The sequence below is a fragment of the Polistes canadensis genome, unplaced genomic scaffold (assembly GCF_001313835.1).
Source record: "Polistes canadensis isolate GaletaPanama2010 unplaced genomic scaffold, ASM131383v1 scaffold_31, whole genome shotgun sequence".
Taxonomy (NCBI): Eukaryota; Metazoa; Arthropoda; class Insecta; order Hymenoptera; family Vespidae; genus Polistes; species Polistes canadensis.
The window spans coordinates 973,225-987,473 of NW_014569578.1; the positions used below are offsets into that span (position 1 = coordinate 973,225).

The 14,249-nt window shown below is 28.1% G+C and overlaps 3 protein-coding genes across 15 annotated transcripts in view; all 3 read right to left on the bottom strand.

The window, feature by feature from the left end:
* Nucleotides 1-3,006: 3,006 nt before the first annotated feature.
* On the bottom strand, nt 3,007-5,171 carry LOC106784133. Its single transcript, XM_014743293.1, has 2 exons — nt 4,931-5,171; nt 3,007-3,392 (listed from the first exon to the last, which is right to left on the bottom strand). Exons 1-2 carry the CDS (start codon nt 5,036-5,038, stop codon nt 3,069-3,071), a joined length of 432 nt encoding a protein of 143 aa, XP_014598779.1. The 5' UTR covers nt 5,039-5,171; the 3' UTR covers nt 3,007-3,068.
* A 1,204-nt stretch (nt 5,172-6,375) lies between these two features.
* On the bottom strand, nt 6,376-8,317 carry LOC106784144. Its single transcript, XM_014743360.1, has 2 exons — nt 7,993-8,317; nt 6,376-6,708 (listed from the first exon to the last, which is right to left on the bottom strand). The coding sequence occupies exons 1-2, from the start codon at nt 8,092-8,094 to the stop codon at nt 6,466-6,468; spliced, it is 345 nt and encodes a 114-aa protein (XP_014598846.1). The 5' UTR covers nt 8,095-8,317; the 3' UTR covers nt 6,376-6,465.
* Nucleotides 8,318-9,327: 1,010 nt separating this feature from the next.
* LOC106784149 overlaps nt 9,328-14,249 on the bottom strand; it is a 10,074-nt gene continuing 5,152 nt past the window's right edge. For 5 of the 13 annotated variants that reach the window (XM_014743379.1, XM_014743376.1, XM_014743372.1 and 2 more), the window contains 8 exons: nt 13,278-13,433; nt 12,487-12,709; nt 12,002-12,138; nt 11,691-11,912; nt 11,123-11,305; nt 10,896-11,015; nt 10,479-10,650; nt 9,328-10,155 (listed from right to left, as the gene is read on the bottom strand). In XM_014743379.1, coding sequence (XP_014598865.1) covers nt 10,118-10,155; nt 10,479-10,650; nt 10,896-11,015; nt 11,123-11,305; nt 11,691-11,912; nt 12,002-12,138; nt 12,487-12,709; nt 13,278-13,406 — 1,224 coding nt within the window. In that variant the 5' untranslated portion in view covers nt 13,407-13,433 and the 3' untranslated portion in view covers nt 9,328-10,117. Of the gene's footprint in view, nt 10,156-10,478; nt 10,651-10,895; nt 11,016-11,122; nt 11,306-11,690; nt 11,913-12,001; nt 12,139-12,486; nt 12,710-13,277; nt 13,684-14,249 lie in introns of all 13 variants that reach the window. The other 8 variants (XM_014743369.1, XM_014743374.1, XM_014743373.1 and 5 more) reach the window with 4 other exon arrangements.

A 14,249-nucleotide genomic window follows, 5' to 3' on the forward strand; every position in this document is an offset into this window, starting at 1 on the left:
CCTAGACATTTCATGTACATAAGATAAGATATTTACCAATGAGTCTTTCTTATTTACAGTGCGTGACATTCAATATAGTTAGGCACGGAATTTAATAATAACAAAGAAGTTAAGTTCTAATCAGTCTTAAAGCTTAATATTCGTTTTGATCATTAAAGTAGCCTGGAAATACATCACTATAATATATAAATTAAAATGAGGACTGTTAAGGAAAATCATTTAAAATAAATATAGCTATAAGGAGACTTATTCATCATTACAAAACTGCAAACAATTTTCAAGGAATATACTAAGTAATATATTCTAAGTAATATATAAATAAAAAATTGTTATATAAACTTTATACAACCTGTCTATTTATTGAATTGACTTAAGAGTTCGTACTAGTTTTCAAAAAGAAAAAAAGGAGGAAACAAAACTTTTATTTACATTTTCTGCTATGTATTTTTATAAAAAAAAAAATACTTCTTTCGGAGAAATATAAAGTTTAAAAAAGTAAAATTAGTTAAATATATATGTTACCGTCGAAGCCGGGAATCAGCCATTGCTGGTACTTCCTCGGCATTACTATGAATGCAAAGAGCCTTCAGACGAAGTCGAAAATAAGACTTTTTGGAGAGTTTTTCCTGGGCATCGAACATAATACTTTGATATTCTGTAGAATATCAAATGACTATTTAACGAACGTTGAAAAGAATCGAGCAAAGGCCGGACGCAACCTCCCCCCTCCCACGAATCAACCCACACATACACTCACACAAAAGCGAGCATAGCGGGGGTTGTCTAGACTGTGCATGTCGCTATAACGAAAAATCTCTTATCTTTTGTTCCCTATCGCATCGGAAGATAAACAGGTTTAGAATGAAATGTTTTATTATTTGAATAAGCGATTGGAGTTATTTCACATGGGGAGTATCTTTCCTTGGAATGTAAGTATTATGTTTTAATCAGAATTTTGTTTTTATCATTTGTTTCTGACAAAATTGGATAATTTCTTTAGTTCCGCGTAAGGCTTCGTTTGTTCTTTTGAACATCGAAATGGCAGAGCGCGCGACCGAACTTCTTCTCGCGCAATCGACAGATGTCTTGTTAGGCCAAGGGGTTAATAAAAACATTAATGTGTATCATTTTTAACCACTTACCTTAATAACTAGATGATCCATTATCCTAATCAGTTTGTAAAGGAATATTATAAGAAATGCATATATTAAACCTTGCGCTGATAAATGCAACATGTCTATCATTTCCATGTTAGAATTTTGAATATTCTTCGAATCGTTATATAAAAATCAACAATTAATTTCGGATTCAATATCTGTAGAATAAAATTAGTATAAGAAATCTGATATATAAATATATATTGTTGTGCTAGTTATAACAATTTCTTTAGACTACATAGATTTGTCATTACTCTAGAAATTTCCACTTGTGAAATTTGTCAAGAATTTGGTCTAAAACTTGAAGGTCTTTAAGAAAAATGTAAAATAGCGCGTCGTCCTAAAACGTGTTCTCTTACTTTCTTCGCGACCTATAACGAACTAACGTTCTTCACCTCTTCGACGTTGGGGTCCCTTTTCGAAATCCCCCTCCCCGGCGCATATTTCGAATGCATTCGATTTTCACCCATGTTGGACGAAGTTCGTCAATGTAGGGAAAATCTATTCTAGAAAGATGGCGTCCAACTGGCGACTTTCCTTTGTCTTCTTATTACTAATACACAGCGCAACAAACCACCTACACGAATACTATGCTTTAATTTATAATAAAGAGAATAAAAAACGGGCGATCTTCGAGATTGACAGTATTGAAACATACCAAAATATTATGAAAACTAAAATGCTTCAATACCAAAGCGCATTAAAAAACAAAATAAATCATGATGATTTTCGCTTACAATTAGTTAAGGCCACGAATTAAAAAAAGCTCATTTTTTGTAGTATAATTTCATTACTTATAGTTAGTTATAGCAGGACGCTTTGCAGTGGATTCAAGTTTTTACCCCTTCCTAAAACATTCCAGAAATGTAATAAAAGATCCCAACTATATATGTATATTTTCTATAGAAATAGTTGGGGAAAGTAGAAAGAGAGACAGAATTTTTTGTCCAAACAGATTTTTCTATTCTAGGTCTCTTCTTTGTGCGAGCGTTCGTAGTCACCCCCCCCCCCCATTTTTTACTGGAGCCAGATGCATCTATGCTTTGTTCCCATATTCTTGGATCGAGTCTGACTTGAAATTCTTTTATATTCTTTCTTTAGAATTCAAATGTTTTTTTTATTTCTTATTTTCCTTTTTGTCAAGTATATTTTATTTAACATTTTCTTTTTTCAAATGTTTTTACCCTATCGAAAAATAAAAATTATCCATTAAGAACTATAGTAAGCCATTATAAATGAAATAATACATAATAAATAATTGACTAAATTTTAATTATATAGTTTTGATATTTGAATAGAATAAAGACGTTTCCAAATAAAAGAAACTTGACACGTAGTACAATATAGATGCATGTTATTTTCCATTATTGTGAAAATTAAAAAAGTGTGTGCATCGATGTTTCTAGAATTATTGCTAGACGATTTCTTTATAAGTAATGCTATTATTTATTTGTCATATGTCTGGTGATATGGGTACGAGTGTATGAGAGTTTATTGTAGAATGAAAGAGAAAGAAACTGTTTCTGGTGACGCTGCTCTCCAATCCAAAAGTACAGGAAGAAACTGGAATTTTGATGATCGGGAATTTTCTCTTTTTCGAGAAATTTCGAGAAAGAGTGCAAGGAAATGACGAGAGACGATAGAGGGAGATGATACGTATATATATATAAGCGGCGAAACACAAAATATGTATTTCTTTTGAAGCTACTTTTAATCTACTGTAAATAAGGGATAGTTTAAGTACAATTCAAAAATAATAAATGCAAAAATTTGTTATCTTTTTTGACTGCGACTCTTGTGATATTGTTATACTGCTCCTGCCATTGCATAACAATAGCATAATCCTGCATAAACAATTTTATAATTACAAAAATGTTATTTAAGTTTACTATTTTTTATTGTTATTATAGTTTATGTGTTTGCACTGGTATAACTTGATAACATATTTCTATCCTGTTTTGTCATTTCCATGATTGCGTTTCGTATTTCGCTTTCTAATCTTTTTTTTTTGTCTTCAGATTTTAAGGACTGCAATTTAAACTCCACATATTCGCCAAATTCATCAAAATTATTACGACTAATTTTACAGTATTCCGAAGCATATTTACGAAATTCTTCTACAAAAGTTGGATTCATAAACTTTCTGGGTAAGTGTGTCAAAGCTGCTCTTTCGATCCCTTTACGTATATTATCGTCCGAAATAGAATTTGTCTGTCTTTCAGAAATGATTTTTTTCTGTAAACAATAATAGATTTTTTAATTTCTTTATCGTAGTCATTTTATAAATTAAAATAATCAATAGTTTTAAGCCTAAATTCTTTCTTTCTTCCTTTTTTCTCTTTCTCATTCTTCTGAGGCTCTGCATAAATTAGCATATTATGAGACTGCAACTTATCACAATTATGGTGATTGCTAAAAAAAACTATTTTGATAACCATCTCGGAAGAGACTTCAAATATAAATTTTTCCTCCCCATTACCGACGGAGCGATTCTGAAAAAAATGCCAGTTCTAGCTAATACTCAAAATAAAAACAAGGCAATCAGAATATTGACATATATGCTTGCAATGATAAAAACTTTATTAAAAAAAATAAATAAAAAGATAAATCAGCCCCTGATTTTGTACGTTAGCTTAGTAAAAATATGCTTCAGTTTGGAACGTTCCAGAGAAGAAAGGATATATATTTTACATTGATTACACATATGATACTATCATATTCAAAATCGCTCCTTAAGTGACCGTTAGCTGTTTCAAACCTTGACGTGACTTGTTTTATTTTCATTATTATAGTGTTATAAATTGTATGGTAACGATCGTAGTTTTCTTATAACATTAGAAATTATGATTTAATAGATTTTATACAGCGAGTCAAAGTTAATATTGAAATAAAGCAAACTGTTAGCAAAACCAATGAAAACTTTGACGTACGAAACGCAAACCGTTTGCTTAAGATAAATGAGGAATTTTAATAGTAATGCTTATTAGATAATACACATAATTCTGTACTTTATACTACCAATAAAATTAATTAATTATGTTGTTACGTAATTATAGCTGAATAAAAATAAATCTTAATAAAAACTATGCAAACAGATTTAGACATGTTCTGAAATAAAAGGACTCCGTTACAAATTATTACAAATATTGAATAAAATTTAATATGTGATGCCTCCAAAATTTCCGAATATTATTTTGACCAAAAAAAGGTAACAGTATTTAATAACGAATAATTACATTTATGTTATACAGTTAAAAAAAACAGTAACCTGCCCAATTACTTTACCCAAAAAAAAAAAAAAAACAGAAATATTAAGCCATAAACTTGACTTTTTTGTCCGAATATTTTTAGAAGTCACTGTATCTTATAAACAGAACTCTACGTGAAATAATAAGAAAAATATATGATATACTATTTGTTCATGTGAAGTTTCGTATTCAAAAGAAATGATTGACATTAAAGTTTGAACAAATAAATATGATTTAATGCTTCGTTATTATATGTCTTACTGTCTTAATGGGAGAAAGTGCCAATTATCAATGGCAAAAATACATGGTCTGATTTAGATTTTTTTAGTCAAATTTAGATAATTACGTTACAAGCATTTCTGAAACGTCTTCGTCCATATTTTATTTTTTCCCCAGAGCAAACAAACAACATAAGAACGTCATTTTCTTGATAGGAATATCGTATCATAACTTTATAATAATTTAAGACTAATAAAAATGAACTGTTGCACTTTCTTATTACCTAGAATTTCCTTATCCTCTTACCTTAGAAGTTAGATTTTTGATTGTTTGTAGCATATAAAAGGCTATGGCAGCGTAAAATAAAAACAATAAATATGGCTCTGATGAATGCAACATGCTTGTACTTTCCATGATTTAACGCCGATATGGTAATATAAAAATCAACAGTTATTTGTGGATTGAATATACGTAGAATAAAATTGAAATTAGTAATCGGATATTTAAATTTCTATTGTTCCTTGTTAGAATACTTTCTTTAGAATACGTTAATTTACCACCATCCTAGAAATTTTATATACATAAGATGCTTTTATATATGTATTTATAAAGGAGTCTTTCTTATTTACAACACGTGACATTCAACATAGTTAAATACTGTACAGTAGACCTGTAGATGAGGTAGATAATATGTCGAGTGTTGTATATTTTCGGGTTATTATAGGAAATCATTTTGTATGAAAAATTATCTCCTAAAATATGATCTATTTTACATTTTAATACTAAAGTTCTTCAACAAAATTTAGTATTAAGCTTTTAAAATGTAAAGAGTCATACCAGTGATTCAAAAAAAAACGCTGATATATTTTATTTTAGAACTTACAATTATGTTGATATTATTCGGGAATCTGCAAATCCGGCACTATTCGTAGAAAATACCTGAACAAAAGTCGCCAAAGGTTGGCAACATTTTAATTGAGACATCATTTTGTTTGTAGATATATTGTATATTTTGTTATATGTGTATATTCTTAGGAGAATGGCATCATATTAATTCATTTGCAAACATTTGTACAAAAAACCAGGTACACTTACAACCAACTAAAATCGATCCTTTCATCACCGAATATAGTTTAAAGGCAAAGTTTTACTTTTTATACCCAGATAAAAAAAGGGAAAAAAGATGTAATGAAGAAACCGGTAAAGTAAAAAACCAGGTATAAAATATTTCGATCTAAACCCGTTTATCTTCCAATACGATAAGGAACAAAAGATTCAGATTTTGTATGGTAATCTCTACGAATATCTGTCTAAACATAATATAATCTTCTATTAGGATAAGTATTGCGTCAGGAAAAAAAATAAAAAAAAAATCTACGCAGGAGGAATCCAAGCGGCAGGAGAGACTGCTACTGCTTACATTACCGTACCCCCTTGATAATTAGATGAATTTTCAATAATATAAACAAGTAAGTAAGCAAAACTTTAAAAGCTTTTTTTCTCAAAATTAGCTAGCCAGTTTGCTTTAATATTTTAATGCGAGAACACCTTAACCCTTTCGATGCGGACCGGTGAAAAACGAATTTCTCTCTGGGCAGTTGGGGTGTGACTGTCGGAGATCGACCGCACGGACGGCACAATGCATGAAGAGTCGTTCTTTGTTTAAACAAAATTCTAAATAAGAAGCGTGCAATTATCCAGCGCCATTTGTTGATGGTAGATGGTAGATGGTACTAACGGTACTCGTGATATATTTTGACTCAAGAATCATTTTTATTGATATATACTATTTCTGAGTTGCCCTTAGGGTATACAAATTGTACTTTAGAAAATGTATTATTTTATGGATATAGCTTATAATTTTCTGCAATGGCATCGACTTTCCTTTCCACTGCTTTTCTTTGTTCTTTAGTCATTGATTCTGTTATATAACACTCCATCAACAATGCTTTGTATTCTGACAAATTATGACTACAATGTGGATTAAGGTAACGGAATATTGCTTCATCTTTTACTTCCTTTTCATCTATTGTATCATCCTCGAAATACATTAACTTATTTTTTGTCTTCTTTGTCGGTGATTCCTGAAAACAATAATATATTTTTTTTATTTTCTTATCGTAATATTTTTTAATATATTTAAATAAACAATAATATCCTAAGCCCGAAAAACATTCTTCTGAGCTCTTCGTAGACTAGCAAGTTCTGAGACTGTAAGTTATCAAAATTGCACAAGTTCCTTTAAAAAAATATTTCTAATAACTATCTCGAATATAAGATCACAGACGCGAACAAAATATACGCATCAGTTTCTGAAATAAAATTCAACTGACATATATAAAGTATAAGTTTGCTATTGCATTAAAATATTAAAAAAAAAAAATCAATATAAATAATAAAACATATTTTTAGCCATTTATTTTTCAAATAAGATACCTAAGCATTAGTTTGGTCTTTCAGATATCTATTTGCTAATACTTCAAAACGAAAAAAAATAAAAGATCTTTCAATAAATTATCTAATTGTATAATTTAATCAGCTGAAAAGTATCTATTTATCATGTTAGCAATATTTCGTCTCACTTATGTTTGATTTGACAATAGCAAGGCGTGTATATTGGTTTTTCAAGATTTATTTGAAACTTTATAACTTTTAATAGGACAAAAAAAAAAAAATTAAATCGTACACTAACATTAATTCTATAATGTCTCCGAGACAACCAATACCACTATTCATGACGGTTGCTAGTACCATCAACCTGAAATAACAAAATAAATACTGTGCAAACTGTCTGCAGTAGAAGCAAGCGAAAGCATTTGTTCCAATTAATATTATTTCTACTTCTTTCATTGTTTATCGAAAAATAATGTACGAGGTCTGTTCAAAAAGTATCGCGAATTTTGAATTCCTGCGGGTTACGTATATTCGATTTTCAATTTTTTTGAAGTCTCCTCCCCGTCCTCTAAACACAAATATCCTACTCGATCAGGCTTTCTATACAATGCTGGCCATAATACATTGCTGTAATCATTTTACGTGAAATAATAATACAAATATTTTATATACAAATAAATATAATTGGAATTTTTATTATTCTGACTTACTGTTTTAATGTAAAAAAGTGTTAATAAATAAAAACAGTTATATGATCAGATTTGGTATTTTTAAATCAATAAAATACCAAATCTACATTATTACGTTACAAACATTTTTGAAACATCTTCACCCAAATTATATTTTTCCCAAAGCAAACATGATATATACATATTTTCGGTACAAAACATTGTTTAAAAACTTCTCAGTAATTTTATACTGATGAAAATGAACTATATACTCTTTTATAACGTATAATTTTATATTCCACTTACTTTTAAAGTTGGTTTGTAGACATCTTTCGCCATAAGAAAGGTAATGGAAACTAAGAATGATAATAGCAAAAGAAATAGTGCGTAAATTTCACCAAAATCCATGTTTTAAAGCAGATACGATCAAACAAAAGTCAATAGATATTTGCCGATTTTAGATATGTGTAGAGTAAAGTTCGAATAAATGATATGATATTCAAATATTTTCCGTTGCTAGTTCAAATACCTCCTTTATACTGTATAAACTCACTACTATCCTAAATGTTTCTTGCAAGTTAGATGACTCTATATATATTTGCAACCTCGTTAACTATTCTTGTGCCATCTCGCAACAGGCACAGAAAGTAGCTGCTAACCTGTGACCATTCTAGTAACAGAGTAGTGTTCATTTGTCTGCACATTCAATTGGTTCACACTCATTTGTGTGTATTTTTGAAAAATTCATTATTATTTTTCGGTTGGGTAAAGAAATTTGAAAATTTCTCAGAGAGGTTTTCAATGGGGTAGAAAATGATAAAAAAGTTTCAGCCAAATCGAAACGGGTCGCAGTCAAAAGTGGTCGATTTGACGTAGAATGCCCCATACGTACAATAAATAGTTAACATCAACACAAATAATAAACATCAATCAATATTAATCTCTCTCTTTTTTTCTTTTTGCTCTTCCTATACATTTTTTGTCACTTTCTTCATATTTCGTATTTTATTAATTAGGCGACATCTTCTATCTCTTTCAAATTTTTCCATTTTTATACGAATACTATCATAAGATTTTGGATATAAAATAATATGTATACAAATCACACATTAATAATTGATTATAAAATTGAATGTTAATACTTAAAAAAAAAAATTAGTTAATAAAGAAATAAATTATGATGTTGGACTGGAAATGAAGATAAAAGTTAAATTATTGTGTTACTATAACGTTTACGTTTTTATTAACCCTTTTCAATATGGGTATATCTTCTAATAATGTGTTATTTAATTACGCACTCACACACACTTTCATATCAAGATCGCGCATGAGAGAAATCTGTCGTATTCTTATTTTAGATAATTGAATGGTTATTTTGTAATTTACAAATATAGAAATAGTAGAATTTAACGCATTCATTTGTAGTAATAGTCAATTAAACGAATTTCTTTCTTACATTTTTACTTTTTATGATTATTTAGCATAAGAAACATTTGTTGAAATCATAATTCTGATCATATTATAGTTAAAATGACATAATAATTAATAATAAAATAACAATCTAATAGAAATATATTGCAAAAATGATAAGATTAAAAGTAATGATGATGAAATAAAAGATTTTACTGTATTAAAGTTTTGATATACAATATATGACTTTAATTATATTTTGGACTAATTAAGTATAATACTGCGCATATATTATAATGTGCGTAGCTTTGATTACCTCTATATGACCATATTTTCATATAGATTGTCGTACAAAATAGCACTCATTGTGCCTATTTATAGACTTAATTACTTATAAACAATACTATTCTAAATATATTTTTATGAAAAACAAATAATTAACTATTTGATTCCTAGGAAAATTAAGGAATAATTTAAACCATTTGACGGAAAGTGTCATTTGAAAAGTGCTTATTTAAACAAAGAGTTTGTAAGTAATTTGAAAAAATCTAAATGGATATACGAATCATTCTATAATGTCTGTAGAAATTTATAATTAAGGGTATATAATGTTGATAAAAATGTCGATTTTGTACTTTGTAAGTATTTCCAAATGTATGTACTTTCAATGTATCAGAATTTTAATATCATAATTGTACAAATTATTGCTTGGTATAGATAGTTTTCACAAGATCATAGACAGTTTCACTCATAGAATGTTCATTTAATTGTGTCAATTAATTTATCTATTATACACTTCAATATAACATCTTTTTCTTTGAGATGGCATACGTGACTCAGAGTTTATATATGTAATTCCTGCTAAATAGATAGTTTCATAAACTTTCCTATCTTATTAGTATTTACAATTACACATCTCTTTTATGTTACCTACAGACTGTTTATCAAACGTGCAGGAGCTAGTTTTGAAAATCGCAATTTTGGAAATATTATTTATATTCTACTTATATTTATCTTATATTTAAGTGTTTGTGCTTATCCTCTGAACGCTTTGACTTCCTGAAAAATATAAATTATTTAGAATTAATATCGTTACATATATTTATTTGATGATATTTTTATAACGTGTATATATAAAGTGATCTAATAATTAGGCACTTAAGTCAAGCGATTAACTTTACTTTTACAATTTTTTAATACAATTTTTATATTTAGCATATAAATTACCTTAATAATTAAGCTTAATAATTAACTTTAATGAGAACAATTTTTATGGTAGTTTAATAATAACTAATAATAACATTTCAAAGGTATTTGTTCATATTAACTACTTTAAGAATATTACATTTATTTACATTAATTATTTATATGTAAATATATACCTTCATTAGTCATTTCTTTCGTGTCTTGCTCGTTTACAATCTTTCTTTCATTTTTCATTTCCGTTATTGCATTTAGCATAACAGTAGTTGAATTTTTAACAGCAATATAAGATTGCTCCAAACGTTTTAGTTTATCGTTTAATTCTATGCTGGCTGCATGTATTTGCTTCACCTATAATAATAATTAATATTTAAATATATCAACGATATTTAATGTGATAATAATATTTTTTTTATTTTATTGAGAAAATAGTGTACAATTCGTGACAAAATTAGGCCGTTGGACTGACTATACCGAATTTACCGTTTTTTGGATGATTGTTTTAATCTTTAAGCTATTCTAGAGCTTTCCGGACAATTTTCTCACGAATGCCTATTTTATTTGAAATGGAAGTGCCCGTTCCCACAATAATATACCTGTTCTGTTAACGATGGTAATGTAGTTATTTGTTCAGATATTTTAGCATATTCTCCTTGCAAAGATATAACCTTTGTACTAACATTTTGGGTTGTATCCAACAGGGAGTTCAATATTTTCTAAAATAATGTGACATTAATAACAAATATATTAACAAATATATTAACAAATATAACAAAGAGTAAATATTTTTTAATCCAATCACTACAGTTCACTTTAAGCTTACATGATCTTTTTTCTGATCTTCACTTGCCCATTGAAGAGTTCTTGAAAGGGTTTCATTAACGTGCGTCAAGTTATTTGTTACATGCAATATCGCAGCATTTAATTCTTCGGTTTTCAATTTGGTTTCATTGGTAGTTAAGATCTGAGGCTTTTGCGTTAAATTACTCAATTCAGAAATAGTGTGCTGTAAAAATGAAATATGAAAATAATTAAATTTTTGAAATAAAATATACGTAGTGTGATTATTTTAAAAGTTGCTCGCTTCAAATAACTCTAAATTTTAAGTGATTTTAAATTACTTAAAATCGACATTGCTAGCTAACATTGCTCGTTTGTAGTTATGCTAATAAAAATAAATATATTTAAGTAATATCATTAATTTAATATATTTCTTGTGTGTGTATTATATATACACATTTTTTTTATAAATGTCTAATATATATATATATATATATCATTTTTTAAATGCTTGATTTTCTCTATTTTGTCAAAATAATTGACACACAATACAAAAAATGTGCAGAGTACTAATGTAAATGAATTCAATGTTAGGAATGCAATAAATTTACCTGTATGTTGGTTATATTTTGTAACACGGTAGTTTGAAAGTTTTGTACACGTGTATTAGTTTCTTTCAACTTTGTTACGGTCGAATCCAAATCGCTTATTTGACTACCCAACGAAACAACTGTTGTAGAAAGTGCTTTTAAATCTTTAGGAACATTAGCAAGTTCCGGAGCAGCGTGCACCCATTCTTGAACTTGATGCAATCCATGTTGTATATTCGCTAACTGTAACGAATTTTTATTATTAGACGTATCAAAGGATATAACAACAATCAATAATTGTAACAAGTAATAAAATAATAAGAGATATTCACCTGAATGGTAACATTACTTATTTGTAGCCTGAGATCTGTGAGATGAGTAAAAATAACTGTTTGATTATTTTGCAAATCTCTCGACATAGAATGGCATTTTTGCAAAGTATCAGGAACACCCTCATTACCGGCAATTACTGTAATATGATAAACATAGAAGAACTCGTAATAGATTAACTAAATGATAGGCAATAATAATGCTGTTATAACTATTACAGCTTGAATCATATGATTATTTTAGATTTATAACGATGATTACAAGCTAATCTTTGAAATTTATGTATACAACAGATAAACATTTTTTGCCATACATAATTTCATTCTGGAACTAATTGTCGCATCTTCGCAATAATCTTATATGAAAAAGAAAAAAGAAAAAGAAAACATTAAATAGATATTTGTATTATTATAGTAGATTTTTAAAACACAAGAATAATCAAATGAATAATAATCAGCATTATTTTTCAAATCCCTCGCGGCAGTACCTTGATCCAATTCCGTTCTTAAGGCGCTGAGTTGTTGACGAACGTCAATAAAAAGCCATATTAAGCTAGCAGTAGCTAAGACAGAAGCGCACGCCAAAAAGGCACTACAAGCCTTAAGAAATCCCGGACAGGCTTGGCTTCTTCTTCCTCTGCATTTGCGACTGCTTCTTGTCGAAGTGTTCCAATATTCTGAACGTTCGTCACTGCTATCTGTCAATAATTCCTGGTAAAATAATAATTTGTATAGTCATTGTTAACAAAACATCAAGTCCAATTAAAGCATATTAAAACAGTTTATAATAGATGTTGCTTCATTAGATATTACAAATTTTTAATAAAAAAATACTATATCGTGTTATGCTTTGATTTTATTGTTATACCAAATATTTTCAATACAAGAATACTAATATTTTAATACAATACAAAATAGAATAATGTGCGGTATTTATTTAAATATAAAATACCAAAAATTATCAATAGAATATATACTAACGTTATTCATTTAAATATGAATTACTACAAATTCCAATATTATTTATTCCAATATTATATCATTACTACAATATTCGGAAAATACGTTTACGATATTTGTATAGTGAAAAAATAGCGATATTTCTCTATTAACATGATATTTTTATAGAACAATTTAATAAATATGAACAACCCTTGAACATCACGTGCGTTTCCATGACACTATTTTGTTTTATTTAAAACAAAACGAATTAATAACCGTATTATAAAAGAATCGAGTATAATTTGGCATTTTCATAATTTAATTAAAAAATAAATACCTGTGAACTACGTTTTCCAGAAGTTCTTCTGGAAACAGCATGCGGAGGTGCAAGTGCATCCAATTCCTTACGTTTCTTCATTTTTTTCGTTGGTTGACGAAGCGGAACGGTAACCGCTACTGAGTCCATTTCAAGTAAAACCTCCTCCTTCGTCTCCTTTATTTACATATACTTATTATTCTTAAGGTGAAGTATATATCTTATTGGGGCAATTTAATATGTTATATTATGATCATTAAAGTTGTAATCTTCAAAAACACTAACAGTTCATTGTATCTGCTTCTTCATTGTATCTAATAAATGTCCGATGTATTTCATCGTTAAATTTCTTCGTTCTCGAGAATAAAGTTTCTAAATGATAATTTAATTGATCCAAGAAAAGGACAGGTTCAGTCGAAGATATTATCTATTTTATATAGTTAAACATACATGTGTGTGTATATACATATATATATATATATATATATATATATATTTTTCTTTTTCATTTACGTAAATAAATATATTTATTTGTTCATGTTTTTTGTTTCAAGCGTATGTCAAAGAACCGTGAAGTTACACGAATTTGAAAGAAATTACGCAAGACAATTGATACCGAATGATAAATGAAATTATAAAATAGCCAATTCATCGAAGAAAAAACAAACTTTTTAATTATCTTAACTTTTATTTGAGGAAATTAAAATATCAAATATATCTCCTTAGTATTCGCGTATTATATTACATAATCAATATTATGAATTAAAAGTAATTAGATCTACGAATACTTTCTAACATTTATTTTTCTTCCACGTATAGAAAGAAGACAGGAAACACTATAGCAATGCGAACTGAAATAATAATGACTCACGCACACATATGTAAGATCCGACGATAAACGTGATTAATGTTTAATATATTAATTTAAAAAATTATATATCAATAAAAAGAATATCTCATTATGAAATATGTAAAGAACAATATATATATTTA

Excerpts from the sequence above, each read along its gene's own strand:
- LOC106784133 (XM_014743293.1), bottom strand. The coding sequence starts at position 5,038 with ATGGAAAGTACAAGCATGTTGCATTCATCAGAGCCATATTTATTGTTT. Across the intron at positions 3,393-4,930 it reads TCAAAAATCTAACTTCTAAG|AAAAAAATCATTTCTGAAAG; the intron begins GTAAGAGGATAA and ends TATTGTTTACAG.
- LOC106784144 (XM_014743360.1), bottom strand. The coding sequence starts at position 8,094 with ATGGATTTTGGTGAAATTTACGCACTATTTCTTTTGCTATTATCATTC. Across the intron at positions 6,709-7,992 it reads TCTACAAACCAACTTTAAAA|GAATCACCGACAAAGAAGAC; the intron begins GTAAGTGGAATA and ends TATTGTTTTCAG.